This window comes from Canis lupus, chromosome 35, assembly GCF_048164855.1.
Source record: "Canis lupus baileyi chromosome 35, mCanLup2.hap1, whole genome shotgun sequence".
NCBI lineage: Eukaryota > Metazoa > Chordata > Mammalia > Carnivora > Canidae > Canis > Canis lupus.
In genome coordinates, this window is record NC_132872.1 from 4856762 (window position 1) to 4871057 (window position 14296).

A 14296-nucleotide genomic window follows, 5' to 3' on the forward strand; every position below is an offset into this window, starting at 1 on the left:
CTTCTGTCTTCTTTTTTTTTTTTTTAATCCACTGTGTAGATTTTTTTTTTAAATATCTTTTATTTATTTATTTATGATAGTCACACAGAGAGAGAGAGAGAGAGAGAGAGAGGCAGAGACACAGGCAGAGGGAGAAGCAGGCTCCATGCACCGGGAGCCCGACATGGGATTCGATCCCGGGTCTCCAGGATCGCGCCCTGGGCCAAAGGCAGGCGCCAAACCGCTGCGCCACCCAGGGATCCCTGTCTTCTTATCTAACTAGTCTTGGCTCCCACCAACATCAGTCCACATTCTCCACAGGAGACCCACACACAAAACTCACTCATCTGTGTAATTCCTGTTCCTGCCTCCCTTACTCCTCAGCAAGCTGAGTTCTTCTCCCTTGTCCCTAATCACTTAGCTTTACACAGTTGTCGTCGGCACGTGTTCCTGTATGTGGCCAGCTATCCTGTGCTGTGGCCACTTGCTTACTGCCACCCCCGCCCCCAAGCTCTGCAAGGGCGCGGGGGGCTGGCACTGCGCACGGAGAGTGCTTCTTCGTTAAAATGTTTTATGTGTTTGCTTTTGCTTTTGTTTTTCATTTCCTTCAGGTACAGAGTGAAGACAGTGTCCTCCTGTTTGTTATTGCCTGGACCATCACAGAAATTATCCGTTACTCCTTTTATACTTTCAGCCTATTAAACCATCTGCCTTACCTCATCAAATGGGCCAGGTAAAGTACATGGGATGAAGATGAGCTTTTGAAATGATCCATCACTGTATTTGTCCTTTATTGCTAAATATTGCCTCCAGTCTCCTAAAAATAAAGCTGTATGATGTCATCTGTACTTCTTTTTTTTTTTTTAATTGTATGAGACAGGAGTTGGGATTGATGATTGAGACTGGTCTGTGGATTTCATCAGGATAAGGGACACTGCTTAAGTTTGATTAATAGAAACACTTTAGTTTTAAATAAGTATTTTTATTGGATCGATTATTTAAATTATTCAATAGAGATTTGATGTAATCCCTTTTTGTTCATGTCAAATTTTGCTGAGGAGCCCCTGCCATTATGTTTTTTGGACCAAGTCCCGTTCTCCTAATCTCCATTTTGCCAAAGAGCTATGATTCTTAATTTTTAATTAATAACCAACATTACATGTGGTTTTATCTTGTCAGCAATTTTATTTTGCTTTGATCATTTTTACCAGTAATCTTACTTATGAATTGGGTAAAAGGCTGACAGTGCATCTGTTTATCTGAGCTAATTCATGAGATGGTTATGAGCAGTTTTCTGAATTGGAGAGGACTGTGGTGAGAGTGACAAAGCAAAAGGATCAAAATTGTCGTTGGGGCTCAAGTGCCTCCTTTTCATAGAAGGAAAATGGTGGTGCCCAGACAATATAGGAGTCTGGTGACTAAATTAGAGACCTAAAACCACTTGTTTCCAACATTTCAAGTACACAGTTTTCTGTACTTTCTTTTTCCAGTACACAGTTTTATTAGGAAAGGGGAAGGATGGGAAGAGATGGCAGTTGCTAGCCAACCTGGGCAGGCATTGTGGGAGCATCTCCTGTTACAGGGAGAGTAGGCTGGCCAAGCCCTGATCTTCACAGTGGAGAAGGATTCTTTTGTCCGTGGTTGTGTGTGGTTGCCCGTGGCCAATGGAAGAATCTTCCCGGTCCACCATCCCCTTTAGCAGAGCTGAAGTTGGCAGCGCCCAGGAACACAGAAACATGGCTTCCGTTCTTTGTCACCGATTTCTCAGCAAATTTGTGCACCTGGAAGTTTGGAGCCCAGAATGCTCGCTGAGCCACAAAGAGCCAGAGCTTCTTTAAAATCTGAGCTGATAGTTTCTTTAGCAATACTTACACCTCAGAATGATTTCCATAATGTTTCATATGATGAACTTCTCTCTGAATTCTTTTTGAAACATTAGAGAACTTTTTGAGGTGAAAAAAAAAAACTGTGTGGATTCCCCTGGTAATAGTGGTTGTGGGGTTTTATTATTATTATTATCATTGAAAAATTATACAGTGACCAAAAGCTATTGGGAATTTTTGAAGGTTTTTAAAATTAGCATCTGTTTCATTTTTCACGATAATAGGTATAGACATTGGACTAATGGTAGCAGATAAGCACACTGGATGTTCTGTTCTTTTCAGTCCACAGACCAGACTTGGTGTTCATTGTAGGGATGAATCCCTACAATGTGTAGGAATCCCTATACACATGCTCCAGCACCTCCCCCACCAACTCTTTGCAAAGCCCCCAGCCCAACTCCCACCTCTGCCACAGAGCAGGACCCTTCTATAAACCATATTTATTTATTTAGTTGGGCCAAATTTTGAGGCTGACCAAACACATTTATTTTATCTTAGAACATTCAGAGATGTACCTGCTATAGGCCCTTTTGAAAAACTGGCTTGTAAAACCTGAATTTAAATAGTGGGTAAGAAGCGGCACCTGGCTGGCTTCAGTCAGTAGAGCACACGACTCTTGATCTCAGGGTTATGAGTTCAAGCCCCCGTGTTGGGCTTAAAAGGAAAGAAACAAACAGTGGGTAAATAGGAAAATGTAGAAACGATAGCTTCCTGAAAGACAAGTACTGATGTGGGGGGCGGGGTATCTTTTTATTAACGCTGTCTTGGAGTCTCAGTCATGAATATTTTGTTTTATTTCAGGTACACACTTTTCATTGTGCTGTACCCAATGGGAGTGTCAGGAGAACTGCTCACCATATATGCCGCTTTGCCCTTTGTCAGACAGGCTGGCCTGTACTCCATCAGTTTACCTAACAAATACAATTTCTCCTTTGACTATTATGCATTCCTAATTCTGATAATGATCTCCTACATTCCAAGTAAGTAAACAATTAACGCATATATTTATTTACGTTTTTAAAATTGGCTCTACAATAACTAGAGTCAAATGTTTCTAGATGTTTTTATACCATATCCAAGTAAACGTAAATCTAATTTATTGGGAATGCTTTGGTTTTTATTGAGTGCTGACTGCAGAGGGGATTTTCTCTGGTACTAGTCGAATAAAGATGAACGCTTCTCAATACAGCTGCCACAATGCAGCCCTTCTCCGTGTGTGGGTTTGAAACAGTGAATACCAGGAAAGGTGAACTACCTATTGGGGGATCGCACTGAGTGCAAAGCAAAAAAGGCCATTAAAGACCTTACCTTGACTTTTTCTGTTTCTTGAGAATGGCTTATTATGGTATTTGGGAAACATTGTAAAGATATTTTTGCATTTTCATTATATCAGAATAGACAGTTACTTCATTTTTAAGGTATCAATAGTGAACTAGAAACAAATAACAAAATAAAAATAGATTTTTTTTCTATATTTCTTATTTTCTTGTTTGGAAATATGCACTAACATCATCCGAACAGGACATTATGTTCTCTTCAGAACAGTTTCCAATTATTTTAATAGTACTGCTAAAGGTTTAAATACAGATAATCAAAAGTGCCTATCAGTGTACTCAGTAACAAGGAGAAATGGCCATTTCTGAGGCTTCTGTGAAGTGAGTCCTGTTTGCTGAGGAAGAGTTGTTTAGTCCTTTATTCGAATTCTGCTATTCACTTAAAATCCTGGGATTGATTTTCACATACCCAAAAGGATTTTGTTCTACCCGAAGACATATGAAGTTAAAGTTTTTTCTCATTGAGCTATTTCTGTAGCCATTGTGACTGTGAATCTTATTTTGGTCTATAAGATGCTATATTCTTCCCTAAACCTCAGGTTAAATTCAGATAGGAAGGTTGGATTTTTCTCCAGCCCACAGCGTGAACTGAATGAATCATCCGAACAATCGTAAGCGACATGTTTGTGTCCTTCTGTGGAAAATCACATTTCATGCATTGTGAGAAAAAAACTACATCCAGATTTCATGTGAGCGTTTATCTTGGAGGAATTCTTGAACAGCAGTTCTGCTTAATGATTCATTTTCCCTTCCTTATTAATTATCAAGGCCTCCTCTCTGGTGCTGGAACCATGATGGCCAAAGGCCCTTTCTCTTCAAATTGAAAAAGATAGTTGCTTTCTAAAGAAAACATCAATAGAGAAGAGTCAAGAAATTTAATAAAAAATTAGCTTACGGTTGTTCATCTTTTTTGTTTTGTCCCCTTAGAGTTTCATTTTCCACTCTCTAGAGCAATAATTCTCAGTTGCAGTTTTGCCACACCCAGAGTAACACATATTATCCCAGTGGGCACCACAGGATTTATTAAAAATCAGCATAAGGGGCCACCTGAGTGGCTCAGTCAGTTAAGCATCTGCTTTCGGCTCAGGCCATGATCCCAGGGTCCTGGGATCGAGCCCCGTGTTGGGCTCCCTGTAGGGAGTCTGCTTCTCCCTCTCCCTCTGCCTGCCCCCGTCTCCCCGCATTTGAGCGCATACTCTCTCTCTCAAATAAAATCTTTAATAAAATAAAATCAAGGGATCCCTGGATAGCTCGGTGGTTTAGCACCTGCCTTCAGCTCGGGGCGTGATCCTGAAGCCCCAGGATCAGGTCCCACATTGGGCTCCCTGCATGGAGCCTGCTTCTCCCTCTGCCTGTGTCGTCTCTGCCTCTCTCTCTCTCTCTCTCTCTCTCTCTCTGTGTGTGTGTGTGATAAATAAAATCTTTTAATAAATACATAAATACATACATACATACATACATACATACATACATAAATAAATAAATAAATAAAATCAGCTTAAAGTTTGAATGAATGAGAGGTAGATGCCAGATTGGATAACTGGAAGAGGAGCAGGGAGGGTGTAATAAAGTCAAACCAATAGTAGGGTGCTGCCACATTGGCAGAAATCTGGGGCCCCTACCTCAGAGTTGCTCTGAGCTCTTAGTCTGCCAGAGAAGGAAAGTCTTCATTCCTGGGGCGGCTCTCCAGGACAGCCTGAGTCTCTGGGTACCTCCTAGGTTTTTTGTGCTCTGATGGCCAACCAGTGAGCGCCCAGTCTTTGGCCTCTGCCTCCCCCCACCTTGGTCTAGTTAAGGGGCCAGGACAGGCACAGGCAGTCTTCCCTAGTGATAGGATTCCTGAAGGAAAACAATCCCCGTTCTGTGGGACTTTCTTTCTGGGCCTTCAGAGTGAGAAAGAAGAGAAAACAAAGCAGGGGAGGGGGGCGGTGTTCTCAACCAAAGTTGGCTTTCTTTACCGTGGTTCCTTCCCCTTCTTTGGTTCTCAGCGTCCTTTTGGTAAGAACTTCACTTGGTTCAAGTCTATATTCGTGCTTCCTTAAGACAGTTTAATTCCTATAGACCAAGAAAAGGGGTTGATTTCAAATAAAGATGGACAGATTTTCTCCAAATCCCTGACCCCACACTCAGGCTCAAGATGATAGCCCAGACCGTATCTTGTGCTACAAATCATTTGTGTCTGCTGGCACTCATTATGCTTTCAGCCTCAGCCTCAGCCAGTGGCCCTGGATGTTTTTAGTTGTTTAGGTTGTTAATATTGAGACCAGTTTGTACAGTTCACTCCAGCCAGCAGCACATTTCCAACTTTCCAAAACTTTGTATTTATAAGAAGAAAATGCAGAGTTAAGAGGGGTTGCTGTTGACATCCAGTCTCCTTTACCAAATTTGGTTTTCTTTCCACAACTTAAGTTTCTTTTCATCTTTAATGGGAAGTTGGTGAGATACATGTATTATACAAAGTAACAGCCTTTCTTTATGGTCCCAACTGTTGCATTGTTGCACATGTAGCCCAAATTGTGGCCCCTGAGCCATGGCCCTAAGAGTTTCCTGTTTTGGGGTGCTTTGGAATCCTTTACAAGGTGCTCCTCTCCCACTTCACTGCAGCTGCAGTATGTATAGTATCTATGGGACTCAGTAGACATCTAAGTCCTGTCTACATTTCCTGCTTCCAAATTGGTAAAACTAGGCTTTTACCACCCAGTAGGGGTGGGGATTTAAAAAAAAAAAAAACCCTGAAAAATGAGAAACACTGACGTCGGGTGAGGACACTAAGATGCTGAGCACTCTCTAGATTGTCAGTAACCATAAGCACACCTCAGATTTTTAAAGAGACTGAGAAAAAACTTGCCTTAGGCAGAGCATTTCCATTTGCTCTCAGCCTCCAAGTTTTCCTCTCCGTGGAGAAACCCCCACCCCTACTGCAGCACTCACGTGCACAGCGGCCATCTCCATTCCATGTGTCCTGGACTGGGAGAGCAGAGGGTAGAATTGAGGATAGCATGTTGTCAGGTCAAGATTCTCTTGGGGTTTTTCTTCATTGTAGCCCATGGTTAAAAATAGTAGCCATGGGGCAGCCTGGGTGGCTCAGCGGTTTAAGTGACACCTTCACCCCAGGGCCTGATCCTGGAGACCCAGGATCGAGTCCCACATCGGGCTCCCTGCATGGAGCCTGCTTCTCCCTCTGCCTGTGTCTCTGCCTCTCTCTCTGTGTGTGTGTCTCTCATGAATAAATAAATAAATCTTTAAAAAAAAATAGTAGCCATGTATCTGGAATTGTTCCAGCCATAATAGTTGGGTCCAGTCTAAACATGTGGGTAATTCAGATGGTGACAGTGTCACCCAAGCTCTGGTCACCAAGGGGTCATTACCAGAATTGTAGAGAACCTCCAGCCCAAGTACCCCCATTCCCCTGGCCTCCCTCATACATTCCTTTGCTTGGGGACTGAGAAACTTCTGAAGTTGTAAAAAGTTAAAAGGGCCATCCCTACCCTCCATTTCTGACCTCTGGTCCTCTTGGTAGCCAGTAGGCCCTTGCCTGTGGGGATGAGGATGCTCTCCCATCTTGCTTTAACTGCCACCAAGGGCCTGGTGAATGGCTTCTAGGTCATCCTTCCTCACACCCTCTGAACTAGCAGTGAAGCTTCAACCACCCCTGCAACCAGTGGAAAAGTCCTTAGTGTACTTTGCCACAAAGTTTTCCTTTACTAAAGTTTATCTATAGAAATATGACTGGCCCCACATTTTTAAATGATTGCAATTAGCATTCCTTATGGTTTAATTATATCTTTACTTCCAGTTTTTAGATTATAGAGCTTGTCAAATTTTCTGGCTTTCATACCAGAATAGTTCTCTCCCTGTTGAATTATATGCACAAGCTGGGTCTTTTCTCTGAATAACTTCCTGCCTGCAAATAGCGGGTAGAGTGGATGGCAGCCCTGTTCAGCATCGGAGCCTCCTCTGCAGTTTATCAGATCTATGTGCACACACCCACTGATGTCTTGGAGTACTTTGGGAGAATTTGAAATTTGGCCAACTTGGAACCCATTTAAAAAGGAAGAAACTGTCGGGGCGCCTGGGTGGCTCAGTCAGTTAGGCGTCCAATCTTTGATTTCGGCTCCGGTCTTGATCCTCAGGGTTGTGAGTCTGAGCTACACATTGAGCTCCACACTGCGTGTGGGGCCTACTTTAAAAAAAGAAGAAGAAGAAACTGTCAGGGAAGTAGTAGGAATTACCTCCTCAGAAATACAGGTTACTGCCTACAAAATACAGATTGGAGCTGTTGAGAAGGGAAGGGAGGAAAGGAAGGATATTGTACATTTAAGGCCATCTGGCTGGAGTCTGTTCCATATTGTTGAACCCCCAGTTCGCAATAACCTTGTGAAGGCCAGGTAGCTTCAGCTGGCATTTCCCAGCAGGAATCCTGGGGACATTCAGATGGGGCAGTTAATAGTTTGGGGAACTGTCACACATTGCAGATTTGGGCATTTTTGCCTCACATGCTAAATGCCCGTAACCTCGCTCCTCCAAATATAGTCCCCTCCCCCAACTGCCAAATACTCCTGGGGAGGTGATAACCACCCCATTTATTTGAGAACCAGTACTCTTTAAAGTAATCTGTGAAATGACCAAGAACAGGGGACTCAGTCGGTTAGGCATCCAACTCTCGGTTTCCACTCAGGTCATGATCTCAGGGTTGTGAGATGGAGTGGCTCTTGGGCTCCATGTTGGTGTAGGGCCTACTTCAGATTCTCTCTCCCTCTCCCTTCCTGCCCCACTCCCCCAGCTTTCCTGTGCCTGAGCTTGCTCTCTCTCTCTCTCTCTCTCTCAAATAAATAGGGGCACCTGGCGTGGTTCAGTTGGTTATGCATCTGCCTTCAGCTCAGGTCATGATCTCAGGGTCCATGTCGGATTGAGCCCCCACATGGGGCTACTGGCTCAGTGGGGAGCCTGTTTTTCCTTCTCCCTATGCCACTCCCCCCTGCTTTTGCTCTCTCTCTCTCTCTCTCTCTCTCGCTCGCTCGCTTGCTCTTGCTCAAATAAATGGGTGGCTCAGTTGGTTAAGCATCCACCTTCAGCTCAGGTCATGATCTCAGGATCTTGGGATTGAGCCCCGCATCAGCAGAGAGCCTGCTTCTTCCTCTGCCTGCCACTCCACCTGATGGTGTGCTCGCTCTCGCTCTCTCCCTCCCTCTCTCCCTCCTTCTCTCCCTCTCTCCCTCTCCCTCTCTCTCTCTCCCCTTCTCCCTCCCTCCCTCTTTCCCTCCCCCTCTAATAAATAAAAACCTATAAAATAAAATCTTTAAGAAAAAAAAATGACCAAGAGCAGAATCTCTAGTGCCTAAGATATTAGCTTACTTTTCCTAAGGACTTTCTACATCCACGTGTGGCTTCTTCATGTTCACATGAAATGTCGTGGCCTTCTTCCCCTTCATCAGTCTTCCCGCTCAGGGAACAACGTTTCTCAGGAAGTACTTTTGGTAGATTCCCTTGGGTGACAGAAGGGACTAGACTGAGTGTCAGGAGCCCAGAGCCTGGTCAAGAATTGTCAAGAATTTGCTGTGAACCCCCCAGCAAGTCACCTACCCTCTCTGGGGCTTGCATTCCTCCTCTGTAGACAGGTCCATCACTAGAAGTCACCTCCTTGTAGAATCAGAGAATAAATGTGAAGACACTATGAGAGAGGGTAGAGAGTTATTTGGCAGCTCTGTGGCCTCTTGATGGGTAATCATAGTGATGGTACCGCCTGTCCCTCCCGTCTGTACCACCCTTCTCCTTCGGCTAAAACAGGAAAAGGTAAGTCTCTGCATTGCTCCTCCCGTTCCCCAAGCCCACCATGTTCCCTGCCTTGGATACTGGATGAGAAAGCAGAGTCAAAGAGGACCTCAAGTCCATGTGCTTTAAATACAACATGCAGTTGTAAGTGGTCTTAACCAATTCTTTCTTTTCTTACAGTTTTTCCCCAGTTATACTTCCACATGATACACCAGAGAAGAAAGGTCCTTTCTCACACTGAAGAACACAAGAAATTTGAATAGCTCCTGCTTTCTGCGCACCCCCAAAACACAAACTTTTCAGTGACAAAAAAATGCTGCAGACTTTTTGAGTTCCCAGTACGTTTCATAGAAAATAAGTAAGAACTATTTTTAAAATATTAAAAAAATAATAAAACAAAAACCAAAATCCAGTGTCATACAGGCCTGGGATTTTATTAAACAACAACAGCCGCCACCACCACACAGTAACAACAACAACAACAGAAACTGTTACATAAAACATCCTGGCCGGTCCATTTCAGCATGTTCTTTCAACCCGAAGTTCCCAATATTTATGATGGCACTGGAAAGGGATTTGGCATTTTCCATCCTCCTGTTTCCTTCATGTATCTGCTAAATTAAGATCTGTAACACTAAGTAGTCGAGAGTTACAGTCTGAGTAGTGAAGTCGTGCCCGCTGAAGGCCCAGCGTGCAGGAGGGTTGTTTCAGACTGCGGTGTGTTCAGCATTCTCTCTTCCAAATGCTTGACTGCATGCTGGAAAGTCTGCATTTCTGACGTGGCAAACCTTGTTCTCTGGAATGTTACGAGGTTATGGCTGGGACCTACCCCCTCCTATCTAGTGAATGAGTTGTGTAAGGTGCATGTCTGCGAAGCCTAGGGTAGTGTCCATAATCTGAAAACAGCTAGAACCCTGTGGTTTGTTTTCAGTTCAGTCATGTCCACTTGCCACTAAGAAACGTGCTTGAACTTAAGTGTGTCTACATCGTCGAGAACCTATCCTATCGAGGGCTCAGCCTCAGTCACGTTCTAACACGGTGACAGTTCTCACAAAGGGAAAGCTCAGTCACAAGCAAATGACACGTGCCTTTCCCCGTATCATCCTCAAAACACTTCCGAGTAATGTACCGACCAGTAGCTGTTCTCACTCATGGACCCAAAGCCAGGCTAGTCACATCAGGGACAGAGAATCTGTCATTGGAAGCACAAGGAAGGTGTCGCTTTAGAAATGTAATCCTGAAGAACGTTCAGGAATAGGTTCCTACACCCTTTTATTTTTCAATTTCATTCAACTCTCCTGTTGGGATACTTTTCCGATTTATGGTCCTGTGTAGTTCCTACCAAGCTGTAAACCCAGAGGCAGCAGAGTGTCCCGGTTGGGCAGACATGAGCTAAATGCAGTGTCATCTCCATGTGTTCGAGCAGCCAAGAAATACTTTGGTCACGTAGGCATGTCTAATTACCACCGTGTCTTCATACCATTTAATTGCTCAACTGTGCATTTAAGACTCTTCAGGAAAGGGTTAATGAAAATGTAAAGCCCAAGTTCAGATTTGCATTAGATTTTAAACATAGGATGGTCTTTGTGGATTCTTTTTTGTCTTTTTTTTTTTTTCTAATGGTTGATACTTGAAATTTTAAAAGCCTATCTTACTAGCATACTACATAGTTAGAACAGTGTCATGATGGAAAACTAATTTTTTAAATGTTATTTTCATAGATGCCTGATAATTAAGATGAAAATGAGAAGAAAGTATGGAGCCTCAAATTTAATGCAGGCAGATGTATAATAAAATTATTTTTGAATTGAGCATTAAAATTCTGCTTCAAGTCAGCAGTCTTAACTTGGGCATGTTGAGATTAGAATCTGTTCTTGTACTTCATAAACTAAATATAGAGGAAAGATTATTTTTCATGTGTTTTTCTCTTTCTTTTTCCAAAATGTATTTCTACTGTAAAATAGAAACAATTTGAGTTATATTAGTCTTATTGCTTCGTTTGGGTAAGATTTTTTTTTTCAGTCATTTCTGGAACAGTCATAGAAGATGGGATGAAAAATGTAGGTTTTCCAGGATCAGTGGATTGGGGGTTTTATCCAGGCCTCTCTGTTAGACTCTGTCACTAGTTACGAAGAACAGTCTGTCGCCAACAGTGGTGTTGCATCAGATTGAACCTTGGCAGCAAGAAGACAGCGAGCAACTCCCTCCTGAGAAAGGGTCTCCACCCCAGTGTGTATTTTGATCCATCAACATTTAAAAGGCTGGTGGCGGATAAGTAAGGTATGCCCGGGCCATGTCCTTCATTCCCCCCTCTCAGTAACTGGTTTCTTTAACTCTAACCTGAATTAATTCCTCCTTTGATGGGCTAGTGGTCTTTTCTGAATTGAGAACACCCAACCCCACCAACGGTCACATCTTGCAAAGTGCGAGGTGGCGTTCGGTGGCTATTTTGTTAGGCTGACTGTTTCCATTTCAGGACGTAGTCAAAGGTATCATCTGCCCCGCCACCCACCTGGTTGGGTGTTTCAGACTCCCCACCCCCCGCCCCCCGGGGACCATTTTCCAGGAGAGAATTCTTTGAGGTGCGCAGTAGTGCTCTGTAGACACAAGCTGCTAATCGGCATCTCGCTGGGTTCCGTTTGCTCAGGTTGTGATCACTCATTTAACACATACTGACCATCATCAAAGGCACCGTGGAGAGTTAGTCATGGGATAAAGCACTGTCCTTCCAGACAGAATGTGTTCCTCGGGAGCAAACTTCCCACAGAAAGGGGCTTAGAAGATGTGTAGAGATAAAGAGGCACATGCAGATTGTGCCCTCCTCTCTACTGGTTTGTTTGGGTTATTCATTTATAACAGAAGATCGGCAATGATGTGCTACGACCTGCAAGTTATTTTCAGTTCTGAGTTTCTAGATAAAACATCAAAACCAGTACCTATTACTCCTTTGAAATTTGGGTAAAAAAAAAATCATACAGCCACATATAATAGTCATTTTTGTATTTTTTCTATGTTGTGAAAACCAAAATTGTAATTTTATAAGTCTTTGATTCACTAAAATTATATAATTTAAATGTATTTTTTGTATATTTAGACATAAGGAGTTCCAAGACTATGGCTAACTTTCTATGCATGCATTTGGAAGCGTTTTTACCTGATAATGTCAATGTGGTAATAAGTTGTACCCATAAACTACTGACCTGTGTTGCATTTCAAAATAAACTGGTGTGTGCTCTGCCTGGATTTCAAATACTGACCAGTGAGTCTAGTGATTTTTCGCAGTTAAGTTGGCCTGAACGTGGTGTTTGTAAGACGATGGAAGGGTTTCAGTTTTGTCACGGACTCCAGTCCTTTCTTTGATAGGTTTAAACTCTGTTTCTGCTGTCCGCAGTGCACTTGCAAGAGAAGGAGACGATTATAATACTAAGAGGCTTCCAACAAGTCCTTCTTCCTGCCAGTCAGTCGTCAAGCTTACCCAAAGCCCTCTCAGCCTGGCCACAGAGGGACAAGAGGGGTTAGTCAAGTAAGTGATGAGGAAACCTAAGAAAGCCAGAAAACGATTGAGGATCCTTGCCTTACAATGCTGGGTGGTTTGTTGTGGTTTCGGTTTTTGGCAGTGTGTTTTTCTGATAGAAGTTAAGATGGGAAATAAGGTTGCCTGGCAATGCTCATCTTATAGCAAAGCAAGGTGTGGTCAAGTGCCTCCTGAAAATGCCTTCTGCACTCTCACGTTCACAGTAGGCAGTGGGGGGCCTACACCCCGCCGGGCCACCTCCGTCCTGCTGGCTCTAAACCCCAGACCTCACCTCAGTGCAGCCCTCACCTGTGGGCTGGGCATCGTCTAGGGAGTCATCTCCGAGTGATCTGTTTCTCATGTGCCTGCAGCAGTAGCATGCCCACGGCCGGGCCTACCAGGTCCTTCTCCGAGCTGGCCATCACTGTGGTCCAAGAGCGTGGCCCTTGTTGCAGAGGGAACATTTTCTTTCTCACGGCTGTCCGAGCATGGCCTAGACCTTCCTTCCCAGCACGGTGGTTGTAGGACCAGTCCTCTCGTATGCAGTCTAGTGTGTCTCAGAGATAGGCATTTCATTTATGAAAAGAATTATTTCAACTAAAGCTGAGGAACAGATGGTTAAGTTAATAGTAGAGGCTACCCAGAAAATGCAACCTTGACAATCCTAGGGTGGTAATGGGAAACCAGGGCTTTCTAATCTGTCATTGTCATATTTTGTGGCAGTTATGTGTACTGTGTTAACATAATAAGCTCTGGCCTGAGGAATTACCATTGGTATAATTAAGAGACCTCCTGTTACACACACTGTTCCAAAAATACCGCTGTGTGTTGTTCTGTTCCCTTTAACAAGAATGAAGACTAGCTTTGCAATTCCTCATATTATTTAAAAAAAAAAAAAAAAAAAACAGCCTTACAAATGGACTGGCTCATTGTCATACAGTTTAGTAGTGAAGAAACTGTTCTAAGCAACTCTTACCAAAAATAGCCCTACCTATTAACATTCCCCTGCCTGCGACTGAGAACCAGAATTACGAGAGCTGTATGGGTCTTTGACCAACACTTCCTCTCAAATGTGAGAGACGATTCAATCTTTTCTGCTTTCGAACTTAGAAAGCTTCTCCTTAGCGTTACTGGGGCAGATCACATTACCAAAAATAATCTCTTTTCCCCAGAAATGGCATTTCACCCCTAAAAAGTCTCCTTCAATGAGCAAAAATAAAGTATCAGAGAGGCTGTCTAGATAAGCACCGAGTACCGATTTCATAAAATCTTTATATTTGGGAGTTGTGTTTTCTGCTCACCAGTTCCAGAGCAAGACTTCTTAGCACAGCCGCGCTTTCACATCAGTCTTTGACCTTCGTGGATGCAGCCAGATGCGTCTCCAGATACCGCACCTGGTTCAAGGCCAAACTCCCTTTCTGCATAGTTGGCGCTGGGCTGCCCCGCTGGGGGGCAGCACCTCACAAGCGATCGGGCCTTGGGAAGTGAGACATTTGGAACCCGGCTTCAGCCCCAGGACGGCAAAGGCACACTCATAAAAATTAGCCACGGGTCTCTATTGTCCATATAAAGCAAAGGCAGTCGGATTTTAAAGCATATTCTGGAGGGATCCAGGAAATTACACTTTTTTTTTTTTTGAACCAAGAAACCCGCTTGTTTGTGTGTTTCGAGGCTCCATCCATTTGTTCTCTTCCCGCTGCAGAACCTTCCCCGGCAGCGACCCTGCAGGGCTTTTGGAGCTGCTCGGGAAGCAGGTGTTAGCGCTCCTGCTTAATGGAGAGCCCGCTTGTTAATCTTTAAAAGGTTCGGGGAGG

At 43.7% G+C, this 14296-nt stretch overlaps 1 protein-coding gene across 1 annotated transcript in view; it reads left to right on the plus strand.

The window, feature by feature from the left end:
- HACD2 (3-hydroxyacyl-CoA dehydratase 2) overlaps positions 1 to 12224 on the plus strand; it is a 111168-nt gene extending 98944 nt beyond the window's left edge. Inside the window, exons 5-7 of the mRNA XM_072812490.1 lie at positions 591 to 712; positions 2664 to 2842; positions 9149 to 12224. Of these exons, the coding sequence (XP_072668591.1) occupies positions 591 to 712; positions 2664 to 2842; positions 9149 to 9231 (384 nt within the window). The 3' untranslated portion in view covers positions 9232 to 12224. The remainder of the gene's footprint in view (positions 1 to 590; positions 713 to 2663; positions 2843 to 9148) is intronic.
- The last annotated feature ends 2072 nt before the right edge of the window (positions 12225 to 14296 follow it).